Below are 17236 nucleotides of genomic sequence, written 5' to 3' on the forward strand. Positions count from 1 at the left end.
GTGACCAAACCTTGGACTATGTCCTAGGATGGTTTAAAGCAGATTCCATGGGAGGAATGCACAGACAAGATTTGAAGTAAATGCAAATTTGCTGTTCTGGACAGTATAGATAGGTGATTTGTGACAATATTACATGTATTATTAATATTGATATGAGCCAAGGAGGGCTTGAATGAAATGTTGAACTGTAAGGCTAATGCCACACTGGGCAAATTCTAAAGCCACACCAGAGCTTGAATCAAAAAGAGCTTTTCACAATCTAAATTATTGAAGTGCTGGGTCCTTTTATTAGCAGGGCAAAATCTGCAGCAGCAGCCAAAATAGTGCACAGTGCTTGGAGTCAATGCTCGATAAATGACAAAGGAATGTGGCACCATATTCAGGAGCCCTCTGACTGGAGAAGCCTAGGTGGTTGGGAAGTAACCTTTAACCTGACATCTCTGAATGCGCTTTGAACACTACTCAAACAAATCATATATGAACAATGCATGAACATGATAACTTGAATGTTAACATTTGCATTGACATTTGTTTTATGTGCCCTTTATACTCAGGATTTTGATTCAAAGTTTCAGAATTAAAGGGCATGTTCACCTTTTGCAAAGTGATGTTGGCTGCCTGGTCCGGGGCTTGCACAATAGCGTGTAAAGCAAACACTGTCCTTCCTGAACAATTTTACCTGCTGCCAATCTATTTGTTTACTTGGTGGAGAATGGAGTTGATGACCCCATTCCCCATAGGGAGAACTCTAAGGGCTAGTCCACACAAGGAGATTTCGGGGAGATTTTGTCGCCTGGCGACTAATCGCCTCGTCTTTTGAGCGACTATCTCCCCGAACTGCCTCAGCATTTTTCCCCATAGGCTACAATGAAAAGTTGACTGCGCTAATGCACACGCGGCGATGCGTTTTCAATAGTTGCCCAAAGTTGCCTCAGTGACTCTCTCCCTGAAACTCCTCTAAGGGGTATATTTATCAAAAAGTGAAGTTAGAGACCACCACAGTCCTCTAGAGTGAAATTTCCCCACTCTCTATTCATTTCTATATTTAAAAGAGTATTTATCAATGGGTGAAAGTTCATCCTTTGATAAATATGCCTTTCAAAATCCCATAGAAATTAATGGGAAGTGGCGGAATTTCACTCTAGCGGTCTGTGGAGATCCCTAACCACCCTTTGATAAATACACCCCTAAGAGTGAACCCTGTCACTCTTTGATTATTAATAAAATGATAAGTATTTTAGAAAGGTGCTTCTTTTGGAAAGTCCTACCACTTTGTTAGGAATATGCAAAAGATAATCCCCATTAAAGATTAATAAATGTTTGACACAATCTTTATTTACCTGCTATCACCTCCATCCAAAACTTTCTGCCAATGAACACCAATTACTTCTTGTCTGAGATAGTACAACATACGTACTCTGAGCAGAACTCTAAAACAAATAAAAATAAAAGTTTGCTGAGTTGGATGCACAGTGACATATGGAGCATTAAAGTGTGGTGAAAACTTGATGTTTTATTCCTTATAGTTGACACAGTTCATTAAAAAGGAAAACATGCTATTGCACAACAAATAAAGTATATGTTCGGAAGGAAACACAACCAACAGATTTTTATTACAATACTTGACCTATCAAAGAATTAAAGCAATGTGCACATATTTTAGTATGATCAAGTTCAAGCCCTCTAAATGAACCCCAGCATCCATACATACACACACTAAAAACTATATATTGCAATATCTATATTAATTGTAGATTTTAGTACCACTATAGCCTTGGATATTATGCTTGTCCAAGAAAACATCAAAGCCCCTCTTAAATACTTGAAATATATATTTTCATAAATGTACATTGATTGTTTTCTCTATGATGGAAAACGAAAGCCCCACAAAAATGTATTCCAGATTTAGCTTTATGTGGCATATTTAAAAGGCTGTTATACCAACTTGGAGTGGCAGCCCTGTCTACAGCTGTACCCAAACATCTTCATAGTATATGTGCTAAATGGGCTAATCAGATATTGTACACCCTCCACTGTTATCCTTCCTATGTGTGAATAAAGCCGAATCTTGATGTTAATTGTGCCGTATTCCTGATATTCTTGATCAGCGCCTTCACAGCGGTCTGTGGGTTTTGATGTAGTAGCCGGCGAGGAGTGACCGGCATATCGCGAGAGCAGCGATCGAGCAGGACGGCACTTTGGTCCGGGTGAGCTCCGCCATTGATGCTCCGTGAGAAGAGATATTGGTCCTGCCTGGAAATGTTGTCAGAAATAGGTAAAAAGCTTATGGAAACAACTTACTTATTACAGTGGTGTTTCAGGTGCTTTTTATAGCCATCATCTTGTAGCAGGTGTTCTGGATTATGCTTGCGAAGCCACTCTGCCTTGTGGATATCAAAAGTGCTTGTCTGAGTTTTCACTTTTTTCCCTTTTCGGCCACGAGGTACTGGAGCTGACAAGCCTGCACAGAAACATATTTTGAGCAAATAAGTACTGAATAACCTTTTTGCAAAAAAAACCCCCCAGAAAAACATCAATGCAATTTCACCATATCAGTACAAAATAAAGGAGGTTAATTTTTAAGAGCTTGAAAGCATTATATTACTGCATATTTTAGGCAGGTTACTTCCCGTGCAACACAGTAGGAAACAGATCATGTTCACCTGAAAATGCCATAAATGCAGTAGACTTTACATTAAACTTATACAAAGAATGAGGATCATAAAACATATGAGAGCACTTTTCTGGTATCCATATTTTCATAAAGCTTCAAAATCAGATAAACCCTTCAACTACGAATCCTCAATTTCTGGTACCTCAGACTCTGACTCCTCTGTAGCAGTAGCAACAAAAACTATAAGTGTATCAAAGTAATTAAAATATAATGTACTGTTGCTCTGCACTGGTAAAACTAGTGTCTTTGCTTCAGAAAGACTACTATAGTTTATACAAACCAGATACCTTGTAGCCATCGGGGCAGCCAGTAAAGCTGCTAGAAAAAACGAGAAAAGGCACAGGTCACATTGTACATAACAGATAAGCCCTGTCCTATACAATGGTGTTTTATCTATTTGTTTTGTAACCTGTGCAAAGCTTTTACCCATGCATACTAACAGTATATTATATGTTACTAATCACTTTCATATTTTGGTGTTACTGTTCCTTGAATATACTAATGCATTTTCCATGTTAAGTACACAACATACAAGGCATTTTATCACTGCCAAAGCTCAAAAATATAAACCATATGCTTTGGTAATTCTAAACCAAAATCAAAGTTAAAATACATAAAGCAATTTTGCGAAATAGTGGACACGGCTACATATCTACCCAGGGCGTTTTCCGATCATTCCCAATCATTCCACTCTTGTTAAAAATCTGTCCCACCGTAGGCGACACTGACAACCTGGAGGTTATCCCTACTCTGGCTCAAAGTCCCCCAGGTCAGAGAAACGGCCCTAGCAGAATACTCTGCATATTGGGACACTAACCAAGCCTCGGCGCCCCAAGGTACGTGTTGGGAGGCGTCCAAAGCGGTAGCCCGCGGAGTACTAATAGCCTCAATTGCAACCGTTAGGCGTGAGGTCAAGGACAAAATTAATGAGGCGGAGCACACCCTAATCCAAGCAGAAGAGGCACATAAAGACAGTCCAACACCAGCCACCAATACTGCCCTCTCCAATGCCCAAAGGAATCTAGAACTCACACATACCCAACTGACTAAAAAAGAGCTGCTCTTTTCTAACCACCGACTCTTCGACCAGGGAGATAAAGCAGGCAAGCTTTTAGCATGGTTAGCTAAGTCTAGAGACTCTTAGACATGCATATCTGGTATTATGAATGACGAGGGAAACATTATAACTACACCTCAAGGGATACAACAAGTATTTCAGCAATATTATTCCAAACTATATGAATCCAAGGCAGAGTATACTCAGACTCAATTGGAAGACTACCTGGGCGATATCACCTTTCCCCAACTATCCCAGGCAGACACCATTGTCCTAGATGCTCCAATCACACTCCAGGAGGTCAGGGAAGCGGTCGCGGGGCTTCCACAAGGTAAAACTCCAGGCCCGGATGGGTTTCCAGCAGCTTGGTATAAGCTCCAAAGTGAAAGCTTGTCTCAACATCTACATCATACTTTTCTAGATGCGATAGACACTGAAACACTACCATCCTCCTTTTATGAAGTGGTGATAGTACTCATTCATAAAGATGGGAAAGATACTTTGCTTTGCGAGTCCTACCGACCTATATCGTTGATCAACGTAGATGTGAAAGTATTTGCCAAGATCCTAGCCACACGATTGGCGAAAGTGATCAGCTCACTGGTCCACCCAGATCAATCTGGCTTCATACCCAGCAAGTCAACTTCCACCAACCTACGGAGAGTCCATACCCACCTACAAATCTCACATGACAATTCAGGGTTCAGGGTCCTTGTCTCCCTGGATGCAACAAAAGCCTTTGATTCCGTTGAGTGGCTGTACCTTTGGGAGACCATGAAGAGATTTGGGATCGGTCCCAAGTTTATTAGCTGGGCTAAACTTCTGTATAAAAAACCTACAGCCAGAATTAAGACCAATGGCTCATTGTCTGAGTCCTTTCCCCTGTCCAGGGGAACGAGATAGGGCTGCCCCCTGTCTCCTCTCCTATTCTCGTTGGCCATTGAGCCAGTATCCATCTGCTTACGACAATCTCAACAAGTCACGGGCCTCCGAAGGGGATTGCTAGAAGACAAGCTGGCTTTTTATGCGGACGATCTCCCGTACAGAAGATTTATCAGATTACACCAGACAACCATCAACAATAACAACCCCCTTTAAGGCATAGAGAGCCGCATGCAGAGTAATGAGTTCTTCCCCTCCAATTATCTCTCCATTTCTCCCGCTATGGATGAATAGTAACCTAACCCAACTCCGAGAGCTGCAGGACTTCAAATACTGGCCGGCGAGAAGTATAAAAGTCCTGGGAGACCTATTGATTGACAACCAGTTCCCTACACTCCAACAACTTAAAGAACGGACAGGACACCAAGATCTACAGCTCTACAGATACATGCAATTATGGCATGCATTCCAATCACAATTTTCGAGCCTGACAATACACTGTTACACCCTCATTTGAGTTGGTCCTCAGAAATCCACAACGAAGCAAACTGACCTCCAGACTCTACAAATCCCTGCTAAAAACAGGCCCCTCGCCCTTTGACAAAGCTCTCCCCAAATGGCAATCCTTCCTACCAACATTGACAGATGAGCTTTGGGAAGAAGCTACAGATTCCATCTACTCTGACCTGATTGCCTTGAAAGACAGACTCATTCAGCTTAAATTTCTACACCAAGTCTATATTACCCCAAGTAAACTTGAAAAAATGGGAAGAAACCCAGGAGCTATTTGTCCTAAGTGTGGAGAGGGTGAGGTGGCATTTTTCCATATGACCTGGACTTGTTCGCAAATTTATAAATATTGGGAAGATATAGTGAAATATATGGCTGACGAACTAGCATTCCAAGGCCCCTGCACTCGGACTAGTTGATGACCTCCTGCCTCTCAATAAAACCAGATCGTTAATTAGGGCGCTACTATTTTACGCAAAGAAGCTGTTGATTAAGTGGATGGCGTCCGAACCCCCCACAGTTCAGGCATGGCGGAACATAATTAACAAAACGCTTCCACTGATCAAGCTCACATATGAGGGAAGAGGCTGTCCGCAGAAATTCGATAAAGTCTGGACCCCGTAGTTGGAGGCGAATCCAGAGGAACGAATGGTTTAGCACTGTTGGGGAGAGTCAAATCCCTGAGTAGCGAAATTAATTGACCCCACAATTGGTATCGGATATAAAAAGCGCCCACTGAGCTACAGAGTTATATCTCAATTGCATATTATTATAGTCTTTATATGATCAATTTCTACAGTCTTGCCTAATGTAGAATGTGATGGTTCTTCTTTGTTGGTTCTCTCCACTTGTATATTAAAAGCATAAATAAAATCTATAAAAAAAAATACATAAAGCAAAAACAATTGGAGAACCTAAAACAACATACTCTTGAGAAAGATCCCTGTGAGGGATGGAAACGTTGTTATATCTGATTTGATTATTTTCAGTGCTTGTATTTAAAGTTATTAAAAGTCGGCATCTGTACATTTTTGGCAACTCTACTACAGACTCAAACTACAGATACCCAAAATTGCTTCCGACTCCACATCTCTTCAAGCACCACTTTGGTATAATGGAATGTTAAAGGGACAGAATACCTAGTACAGGCGCAAAATTGCCTAAAAGAAGAAAAGAGGATCCATCTAAATATCCGGAAAGGGTTTTTTTTACAGTGAGATGTGGAATTCTCTCCCTGAATCAGTTGTACTGACTGATACATTAGATGGCTTGGAGAAGGGGTGGGATGGCTTTTTAGCAAGTGAAGGAATACAGGGTTATGGAAGATAGTTCATAGTACAAGTTGATCCAGGGACTAGTCCGATTGCCATTTTGGAGTAAGGAAGGAATTTTTTCCCCACTCTGAGGGAAATTGGAGAGGCTTCAGATGGTTTTTTTGCCTTCCTTTGGATCAACTGTCAGTTAGGCAAGTTAAAAAAAAAGATAAAAGGTTGAACTTGATGGACGTGTGTCTTTTTTCATCCTAACTTACTATGTTACTTCCTTTTGAGGAAACCACAGGCTACTTCAGAAAGAAGCTACTAATGTTTCCCAGGCATAGATTTGCATGTTAGCCGGTGGAGAGAAAACAAGGTATGTTTTGTCGCATGCTGTAGCAGAGGAAAGTGGTGGACAGCAAAACGTCCGGTATGTTTTTTGCCATAATAGTGTAAACTGAGACAGCAACTTCACAGAACCGAGAAGAAAACAGCAAATATAATTGTAAAACAATCATTCTTAATATTTACATTAGCTAAATATAAAAGAACAGGGAATTACATCAGCAATTTAAGTGAAAGGTGCTTCTGATTGCATGAAAATTCATCTTTGAGAAAGACTCTTGATTAACTCTTTAGTCCAGGCCTAGACTGGGATTCAAAATAGGCCCTGGCACTTAAAGTACAGAGCCCCAAATAACCCCCACTTAATAGTGACTGTTTATGGCATCTTAGAGCATCTAATTGCCAGAATCCACAGATTGCCAGTCCAGGTCTGCAATTGTCCTACTGTAAGGGTTTTCACCTTACAAGAATTCAACAAAGAGAGTTTTGTCTAATAAATCAAAAGACCTGCTTAAAAATAAAAAAACTTAAGCATAGTTCAGCACAAATATTACTTACAACCATGGTCAAAAATATTGGCAACTTTGCACTTCTTTCAAATAACAAATGACAAAACCAGGTTTCTGTGTTTTTACAAACAACCATACAGAACTTTTACTACATTCAAAACATTACACTTTCCTTTCAGATCTCAACAAATTACAGACACCTATAATTTGTGTTGGTTTTTTTTTTTATGTGTACTAACAAATTTTTTTAGACATTTTTTTTGATGTTACTGGTCCTTTAATATCTGGTAGGACACCCTTTTTGAAATCAAGTATTTCCTAAAGCAATGAATGAGCTTTCTACAATTCTATATGGATAGTTTGGGCCACACTTCTTTTGCAGGATGCTCTATTTCTCCCAGATTTTAGTGGGCCTTCTACCAAATGATCTCTCCACAAGTGTTCAACAATATTTATTTGGCCTCATTATTGGGCACTTCAGAACAGTCTAGCTTTTGTCCAACCATTGGTGGGTGCTTTTTGAACAGTGCTTCAGGTCACTGTATTTCAGAAAGACACATGCTCTTCGATGCAGTGGACAGCATTCTGATACAGGGTTCAAAATTGTTCTTTAACATGTCTTGGTAATCAATGATTTTTCATGATGCTGTACACAGGTTCAATGAAGAGAGTTCCAGGCGCAACAAATTAATCACAAAACATCAGCAACCCCCTTCCAACATGTTAGATTGTAGAAATGGTGTTTCTCTCTTCGATAGCTTTGTTCCCCTCCCTTTTAACAAAGCTAATTGTGTCACATCTGACCACAGAATGATCTTTCATGAATGATCTTTCATAAGTATTTTGTCTTGTTCAGCTGTGTTTTGTTGAACTCCAGTCACACTTTCTTATTATTCTTTGTCCGCGGCAAAGTCTTCCTGGCTTTCCTAACATGGAGCAGAGATAGATGTCTCAAGCTGCAACTGTTGTACCCTGTGTCTAAGGTTTCAGCTTGAACCAAGCAGTTGATCTAGCTTCTTTTACCACAATTTGGACAATCCGTTTCTGCAATATATAATCAACTTTTTCTCTTGCATTGATGTCCATGGGCTTCAAATATCTTTATAACAGCATACATTTGACACATTCAAGTCAGGGAGATGGAACTGCCAATGCTTTTTCAGCTCATCAGAAAGGTCTCTGCTTTTCTTTTTCTTTTCCATGTTTGGTGTGGTGCACAAAGACATAATACAGTAGAATGACAAACAACATTTCTTAATTCAGACTGGTTGAATGTGTACTTCTTTTTCTGCAGGCACCTGCAACTCATATGTGAGTTTACTTACGCATTAAAGAAGAATCCCCTGCTACAAATCCAAATTTTTCTTACAACTTCCCAAAGGTGCAACTAATTTTGTCCAGTGCATTTTAGAATTACTGCGTGGAATAAGATTAAGCGTTAGCAATTATTCCAGTTTATTTTTGCTGTTCCACTGCAAACAAAAGAAAGACATATGCGAATGTGCATTGTTATTGGCAAAAATGTTCTGACAGAACTGGTGCATTATTTGAAAAAGTGCAAAGGTGCACATATATTTAGTCATGGTTTTATTTCCTAATAGCAGGCAATCAAGTTTATTGATATTTTTTTACATTGAAAATCGAAAAATAAAGTAATTTCTTAGTTAGTACCCCTGAAGAAGCCTCCCTTCCTCGCCACTATCAATCCCAAATTCTGGCCTGACTCGTTTGACTGCTCTGCAAAAGAAGTGCCACAGCCTATTCTGTTTTTTTAGAAAAGTAAACTGTGCACAGTGGTGTGGTTTGCCAGGTGGGTGTCCTCTTCAGGGGTTCTCCTTTAAAACATCCACTGAAATCCATTGTAACAGTAAGACAAGAGTGCTCATTTCTGCCAAATTATTATATAAAATACATTATTTAATAGTGTAGAAAATGTTAAAAAGTTGGAAAAAGTCAGTTGGTTTTAACAGTATTTTAACAGCATTTGTTGTGGAATCTTTTGTCGACACTTTAGCCCCTTTAAGGTCTTGCTTGCAGTTCTGAGAAGGATGGGTAAATCTTACCTTAAAAACAAACTCTGTACTAGTGAGATGCCTGTCTAAACCTAGTCTTAAAAATATAAGGCCTTCTTTTCTGAAATGGTTTGAATAGTCAATTTTAACAACTTACCAAGGTGGTTCTGTAGCTCTCGAGTCTGTCCATCTTCTGTTGGAGTGATGAGGTCCCAAATAAAACTTTTTATTTTCTCATCTCCTCTGTAGTGAACCAAGCAGTAAGCCAATAGGGCCCGGCAAATAATCTCCACATCCTGCTCATTAAGCTGCCTCTTGAAACGTCCATGAGACAGGATATCTCTCCAGCGACCCCACCTAAACAGATCACAAATAGATCATAAATTCCGATTCTGTATTAGAGATCGCATAAAATGTCACCACAGTACACCAAGACGGCTCTATCCTGCAGATTTCAATAAACACTTCAGTGATCTGGGATTTTAATATAAAGTTCTTCAACACATTTAATAAACTGTCTAATAAAATGGCTTATCACTTATCTGATGGTAGCCAATAAAATAATAAAAATAAAACCCCTCAACTTTAAAGCCTAAAATGGCTAAATCTGCTTTTGACAATAAAAAACAGATTCCATTGGTTTAGGAAAGACTAATAAATCAAAATAGACTCATTTGTGGTGGCGGTGGTGAGGAAATTAACAAAAACTCAACACTGGAATAAATAGTCAAAAGCCACAGTAAAGCATATATATGGAAAGACCTTTATGATTGGCCAGGTCACTCTACTCACAGCTGGATCACATGAGGGCTTGTGCGGACCATTCTTGGTCTGCATGCATGACCTGATGTAGAATGTCAGGATTTTCTAGTTGTTCAACAGATATAACAGGCCTTATAAAATACTGATCATGACTTAGAGGAAGGGCACAGAAAGACTTGGCTCTGCTGCACATAGAAAAATAAAGAGTGCAAAAACGTTTCCACTACCTGCTGTTAACAAATTTAATTTTATGGATCAAAGGACATCCTGGTAAATATAAGACATTAAAGATATTTTACCCATAAACCAGCAAGTTTTTCTCCACTCGGAAGCATTCTGTCCTGCCGTAACCATTAGCTCGATCATATGGTCGTCGTAATTTGGGTTTGTCTTCTCCTTCACTTTCTGCTTCTGATAACTCAGCCAGTTCATCTTTAGTTGCACTGAATGGACGGGTCTGTTTCCTGATTCTTGGAGTGTCAATTACTAAGCTGTTCTGTGAAGGTCAAAAATGTTTGGCATCATTTCAATGCACACATTATACTTAAATTATTTTAAGGGAAACGTGTTACAATATTAACATAAATTAGCGGGCCACATTGTTGTTTACGATTTAGGAGCAATTAAAAATAAACCATAAACAGCATCCCTCACCGATTTAGTTACCACTATAGTTGTCTTTAAATATAAAAAGTCTGAAAGAACATTTTATTTACAGCAAGTAAAGTGGAATACTTACTCTGCCACTGACTGAATCTGTGTCAATTTCTGCCTTTTTTGCCCACTTCTGCCAGAAGTTAGGATCATCTAATGAGATATCAGTTCTGTTCCCAGAAGCCACAAAGCTTGCCTGGATTATAAAAACCACAGTTAAGCCAAATTCTGGTTGAAAAAAACATTTTCAAACTTGAAATCTTCCAACAGTAATAGTATGCATGCTTCTGGGGGCACCAACTCAGGTAAAATGCATCACATTAGTAAATACCTCTTCATGATATTGCAAAATCGTTCATCGAGCATGACTTTTTACACAGGTTACAATTTACTCAATCAATGGAAGTTTGAAAGAAAAAGGAGATCAAGAAAATAGCCAAAAATAAATGGCAAAATAAGGAGAGTAATGTCAGAAATAGCAATTCTCTAAAAGCAGAGAATGTGGAAGCAGTTGTGGGTGGCAGATAACTATAAAGGAGAAGGAAAGTGACAATGACTGGGGGTGCCAAAAGTTTGGGGCTGATGCATGTGCAGAGTGAAGTGAAAGCTCTGTCTTTTTCAGCTTTTCAGTCTACTGTGCATGTGCACCCATGAGAAGAAAGTAGGAGGAGGGTCACTCTTTGGAGCTCGCTAAGCCTGTGCAGTTTTTTGCTGATAGGAGCATCGGCATGGGGTATCAATTATTGGGGGAGATAAATTTTGCAGCGACCACCCCCCAAGTGATTGTTGACTTTCCTTCTCCTTTAAAGAAGAACTCAACCCCCCCCACCCAGTACCCTACATAGTCCCCCCCGCAAACGTGATAACATCTTTTAGTGCTCCTAATCCTATACTCGCCTATAAGTGCAGAGTAAGCGCAGAAGAGCTCATGGGTGCCATTTTCTGGATTTTCATTATTCTTCGGGTCCTCTCATTTCGGTAATTTTCATCACTTTTGGAGGATGTGCAGTTGCTACAGACCAGAAGACTGCTCCAATTGCACATGTGCCAATACGGCGATTACTTCCCAGAGAAAGCCGGAAGATGGCACCCACGAGCTCCTCATCGCTTACTCTGCACTTATAGGCAAGAAAAGGATTAGGGGCACTTATAGATGTTATCACATATGCGGGGGGAGAGCAGGGGAGGGACTATGTAGGGTACTAGGTAGGGGTTTTTATTAGTGGGGGGTCGAGTTCTCCTTTAAGCACACTGCAGACAGACAAGGGGGGGGGGGAATAAAGTCGAAAGCACAGCACAGGCACTTTTAAGTATGTGTCTTTATATAACTGCAGCGGTAACCCATTTTAAAGGACAGATATACATTATGAATACATTTGCATTTGAACAGGATAATCTTGGTTAGTAAGTGCATGACTTGGAAATAGTTATTAAAAAAAACCACCCAGGAATGTTAGAAGTAAATGCCACATTATAAACAATATTATACCTTGGCAAATGTTGATCCTCTTCCTTCTGATTCAATTGTAATAGTTTTAGTTCTTCTCTGCAAGATCTGGTCAATGTCTTCTTCACAAAACTTAGAACCTTCATCTTCCTCATCCATGATTGCCCCATATGCCCCCCGTCTCAGTAGATCTTCTATCTCCTTCTTGGAAAGCTGCTGAATCTGTTGAAGAACACAAGATCAAGAATGGAGAAACCTTTGTCTGCTGTGGATAACAAGATAACTGTATTCATGTTAATTTAGTGTTAAAGGAGAGAAATGGTTATCGAGAAATTCAAAAATTATTTCTAGAATGATCATTTATAGCAGAAGGCTGTTTCATATTCATCACTTATAAACATTGTGTTTCGAGATGAAAGCTAATATGGGGGTTAGATTTTGTCCAAAGGTCATACTTTTGCATGATTTTGTAGCATCTCTTGAAATGGGTATGTGCACTGAAACACCAGGTCTCAGTAATACCAATTATATCATAATTTTAGCACATGCAGTTAACTCCAGCTCTCCCATTTTACTTGACAAATTCTGTGCATTACATTACTAAATGGAGAATTAAATATAAAGTTACCACTGTATTAGCCTGGTTTACTTGTAATATAAATTTGTCAGTTTTGTAAGTATGAATTATAAATCAATACTTGTCTTTGCACAGTGTGACCTGATGAACTATTCTTGGAGTATCTGGTAAGGATATACTTACTCCACCAACACTGTTTTCTCTGCCACTCATGCTCTGCAAGACAGCTTTGTCCAGACCTAACTTCAAACTGGCCCGGTCAAACATCTCTCGCTCGTACGAGTTCCTTGTTATTAATCTGTAAACCTTTACAGCTTTGTTCTGTCCAATTCGGTGGCAACGGGCTTGTGCCTGAAAGGTCATAAAACATATTTGAATTTTATCCTGAACAGTTAGTCAATTCCAGTTGTGCCTCCTGGTTAATGAGAAGCAATGTCTATAAATGAATATGTTACTCACTTGAAGATCATTCTGTGGGTTCCAATCAGAATCAAAAATAATGCATGTGTCGGCTGCAGTTAAGTTAATTCCGAGGCCACCTGCCCGGGTACACAGAAGGAATACAAATCGGTCAGAGTCAGGTTTGCTAAAGCGGTCAATTGCAGCCTGGCGCAGGTTACCGCGAACTCTTCCATCAATTCTTTCATACAGATACCTGCATGTGAATGACACAGGTAGAAAAACTGTTAACTACAATTACATGACACGGGTCAGTATTATTATAAATAACATGTATTTATAAAACACTAACATATTTATTATGTGCAATAAATAGGTGTGTACAATTAATATACAAGAAAAATACAAAAACCACCAATTACCAATACAAGCGGTAAAGAGGGCCCTGGCCAAAATAGATAAAAGGCCTAAAATAATCCTTGTATGAGCATTCGCCAAATACTGCCCATCACATATACAAAGCCCTGTATAAAATAGTGGAGCTTTGGTCTTTGACTATATAGAAGATATGGATGTAACTAAATTAAGGGGGATCCAGGAACATACAGAAAAAAATAAAGTTTCATTTTGATTTAGTGAATACCGGCTGTAAAAGCTCATACAAATTCTCAGATATTACCAAATGCACAACAGCCAACATCATTTAATGTATCTTTAAACTCCAAGGCCTATTTCTTTCCTCTGTGCATTCATTCATTATTCACTGATGCACTCCAGGTGGTGCTCTGCAGCTCCTACCAGATAGCAACATTTTGTTGCACTGGTCAGCCTGGATCCCACAAATTAGTTCAAATTGTATGCACCTCCTCGCATGCTTTGGGAGAATGTTTATGGACTGGGGCAATAAAACCTGGCAAACATCTGTTTAACTCTAAATACTAAGGAAGGAAGTGAAATTATGACACTTGTGTTTTGATTGGACTCACTTTTATTTATTTTTAAAAGCTACAAGGTTGCCAGATCATGGTAATTGCTTCCGAGCACAGAAGAAAGCCAAGGCCGGAAAATGTGCCCTTTAACTTTATTACTGGCAGACCATGGAAGCTGGGGACAATTTTAGAAAATGCAACTGGGTGAGCTGCAATTTAAAAACAATCAGTTTGCAATCAAGCGAAGCCCTGCAACTTGCGCTGTCCCTGAACTTTAAAGTAACAGAAAAAAAAAATTATATCTGTGCAACAGATTCCAAACTGATAACACATTGCTTCATATCAAAAACTGCTCAGATTTTTCTTTTCCCAATCTTTAATCTGTGTTTTTATATAACATAGCCATGCTTTTTTTTATTCTTCAGTGGCTGTAAATACATAAGCAGATGTAAAGAACATACAGGATTAGAGGAGAAGTGATCTATTTATATAAAGACATTACTGTGCTTATAATCGGGGGTAAATTTGATCTCTTAGATATGCAAGGTATGTGAAAAGGGTTTGTGATTTTATAAATGAAAAATTAGACTCATTTGTGCTTTATAGTTACATGTGCGTGCGAGTCTCCTTCACTCCAGTAAAAATTACACATACAGAAAATTATTGTAAGCTGATAATCGTTACTGTAAAAACATCACAGTAATTGCAGACAAAACTCTTCACAAAAAGGAGAGCGGACAGGGGACTCCATATTCACTGCACTCTCAAGAAAAGAGGGGAGCAGGAAGTTTGGCAAGTTTGGGTCGTATTTTAATGACCCCACAATATAGCTGGCCTGGCAGTTTATCCAGACTGACTGGATGTGTTTGGTTAGTTGCACAGCCCAAGGATGGGCTTCCTGTTATGGGTGCACAGTTGTGTACAGAGTTCCTAGGGTGTGTTCTCTGACTGCTCCTGGGTTTGGAAAGGGCCTCACTGTTGGAACAAAGAGGAACATGGGGAGTCCTTACACCCTGCATTTGCAGTACTTAGCACATGCAAAATATTTAAAGGGGTATATCAACTTTAATGTAACTTTTACTTTGTTATCGACAATGATATTCTGAGACAATCTAAAATTGGTCTTATCTTCTGTTTAACTATTTGGCTTTCTGTTCCACAACTCTCAGAGGATGCAGAGAATTGCTTAAAAAAACATTCAAATGCATAATTGATGCAAAATTACATTATATATATATATATATATATATATATATATATATATATATATATATATATATATATATATATATAATGTATTTGAGACAAATGCAACATCATTATCCTTATAGGAAGCTCATTGGTCAAAGAAATGAGCGATTTAAGAACTACAAATACATCTTATAAAAAGTGATATTTCAGTATCAATCATTCAGATGGGATCTATTGACAGATATACCAATACAAAATAAGTATGAAAAGTATTTAAAATTTCCATTTACAATGTACTTGGTAACAGCCTCAACTCTAGTGTGACCACCACATTGCCAGCAATATGATCAAGCTCTAGTTAACTCATGTAGTTACAGTGTGATAAACTAATTCCCATAAGTCTTAATATTATATGCATGTTTTGATTAGACAGGTTTATCTAGTCTCAGTATTTAATATACATTTGGCACAATGAATATGATGTACAATGTATACTAAAAAGCAAGTATTATTGTATAAAAACATATGAATAGAATCCGGCCTCACCGTTTATGCATGAGATAATCCTCCAAAATGTCCAAACAACGAACCATTTGGGAGAAAATTAGAACCTTGTGACCCCCTGCCTTCATTTTTGGCAATAGCTTGTCTATAAGAACCAGCTTTCCTGCAGATTGGATCATGGCCTGAAGATAGAAATCTGCTGCCATTGGGTTGTATGTTTCACGAAACTCTCCAAGGATCTTCTCTTCAGCACCTATTTGTTGGTTTTATAAAAATATTACCAAGTATAACAGAAGATTATGGTTTGTATTATTTCTTACTAAAGTAATAATTAATAGTTTTCTCCATGAACTATGTCAACAGTGATATGCCTATAACAGTTTAACATTTAAAACATTGTTGCTTCTGAATTTACCTTTAATGAGATATGGGTGGTTACAGCATTTACGCAGTTCCATCATTGTATTAACAAGGTTTGGCACATTAGCCTGTCCAGCCCCCTTTGAAAGGAATGCAAAGTTTTTTTCTAAGATGGCACGATAATATTTCTTCTGTATGTTAGTGAGTTCCACCTCAATGATGGTCTCCTCTTTAGGAGCTAGTTTTTTCTCCACATCTTCCTTTAACCGCCTCAGCATCATGGGCTTAAGGATGGCTTGGAGTTTCTGGACCTGAAGATACCAATACACCACCATGGACAATATAAAAAATGTTTAGTCGAGATATTCTAAAGATAATTCTGTATCATGCATAATTTATTCTATACTTTTATGAAAAAAATGTTAGAACACAGCCTGCTTCATTAAGCATTAACACAAAAAACGCCCACAGAAAGTGCCCTTCGTAGGGTGCAGTGAAAGCACCCACACATCCAGTACCTGTTCTTCAGTTTTTAAGTCTCCAAATTCCTGCATAAATGTGGACTCTGAAGGAAATCTCTGTGGCTCAAGAAAGTGTAGAAGGCTGAAGAGTTCTTCCACAGTATTCTGAAGAGGAGTCCCTGTTAACAGAACTTTATGTTCCTGTTTAAGACATACAAAAATAATTTTAATTGCTTTCTATTACAAACAGCATGTAGCATATTAATGTATCTGGGAGAACATGTATTTCTAAAGGCAAAGGTGTAAGATACTCGTTTCTGCTATTCATTTTGCTTCACCCATACAAATTTTGAGCAATTACAAATAACCCACAAACTATTCTGGTTTATAAAATTTTTGGGAAACTAAAGAGGAGCATACAGCTTACTAAGCACTATTTAATCCCTCAAATTGTCCTTGTGGAATGTTACAATATTAACATCACAAGAATGTGGAAGTGACTTCTGAAAAAAACAGATCCTTGAGAGGTTCTAATAAAAGTTAACATTCTGGCACTATGAGTTGGAAAAGTATTTTTTAATATGGATATTTACCACCTGTATTATGAATCTTAGCATGATCCACCTTCATAAATTGTAGCTGTTACAGTGTGAGAAGGTTGTAAATAAGACACACATATATATTCAGTGCATTCCTCATTTTCAAGA

At 38.6% G+C, this 17236-nt stretch overlaps 1 protein-coding gene across 9 annotated transcripts in view; it reads right to left on the bottom strand.

Annotated features, from left to right (window-relative positions):
* Positions 1-17236, bottom strand: part of LOC108714014 (chromodomain-helicase-DNA-binding protein 9) — a 125987-nt gene that overhangs the window by 31003 nt on the left and 77748 nt on the right. For all 9 annotated transcript variants that reach the window (XM_018257837.2, XM_018257836.2, XM_018257838.2 and 6 more), the window contains 11 exons: positions 16587-16730; positions 16124-16379; positions 15751-15961; positions 13145-13340; positions 12869-13036; positions 12151-12330; positions 10747-10857; positions 10307-10503; positions 9403-9602; positions 2302-2461; positions 1341-1430 (listed from right to left, as the gene is read on the bottom strand). In XM_018257837.2, coding sequence (XP_018113326.1) covers positions 1341-1430; positions 2302-2461; positions 9403-9602; positions 10307-10503; positions 10747-10857; positions 12151-12330; positions 12869-13036; positions 13145-13340; positions 15751-15961; positions 16124-16379; positions 16587-16730 — 1913 coding nt within the window. The remainder of the gene's footprint in view (positions 1-1340; positions 1431-2301; positions 2462-9402; positions 9603-10306; positions 10504-10746; positions 10858-12150; positions 12331-12868; positions 13037-13144; positions 13341-15750; positions 15962-16123; positions 16380-16586; positions 16731-17236) is intronic.

This window comes from Xenopus laevis, chromosome 4L (genome assembly GCF_017654675.1).
Source record: "Xenopus laevis strain J_2021 chromosome 4L, Xenopus_laevis_v10.1, whole genome shotgun sequence".
NCBI classification, from domain to species: Eukaryota; Metazoa; Chordata; class Amphibia; order Anura; family Pipidae; genus Xenopus; species Xenopus laevis.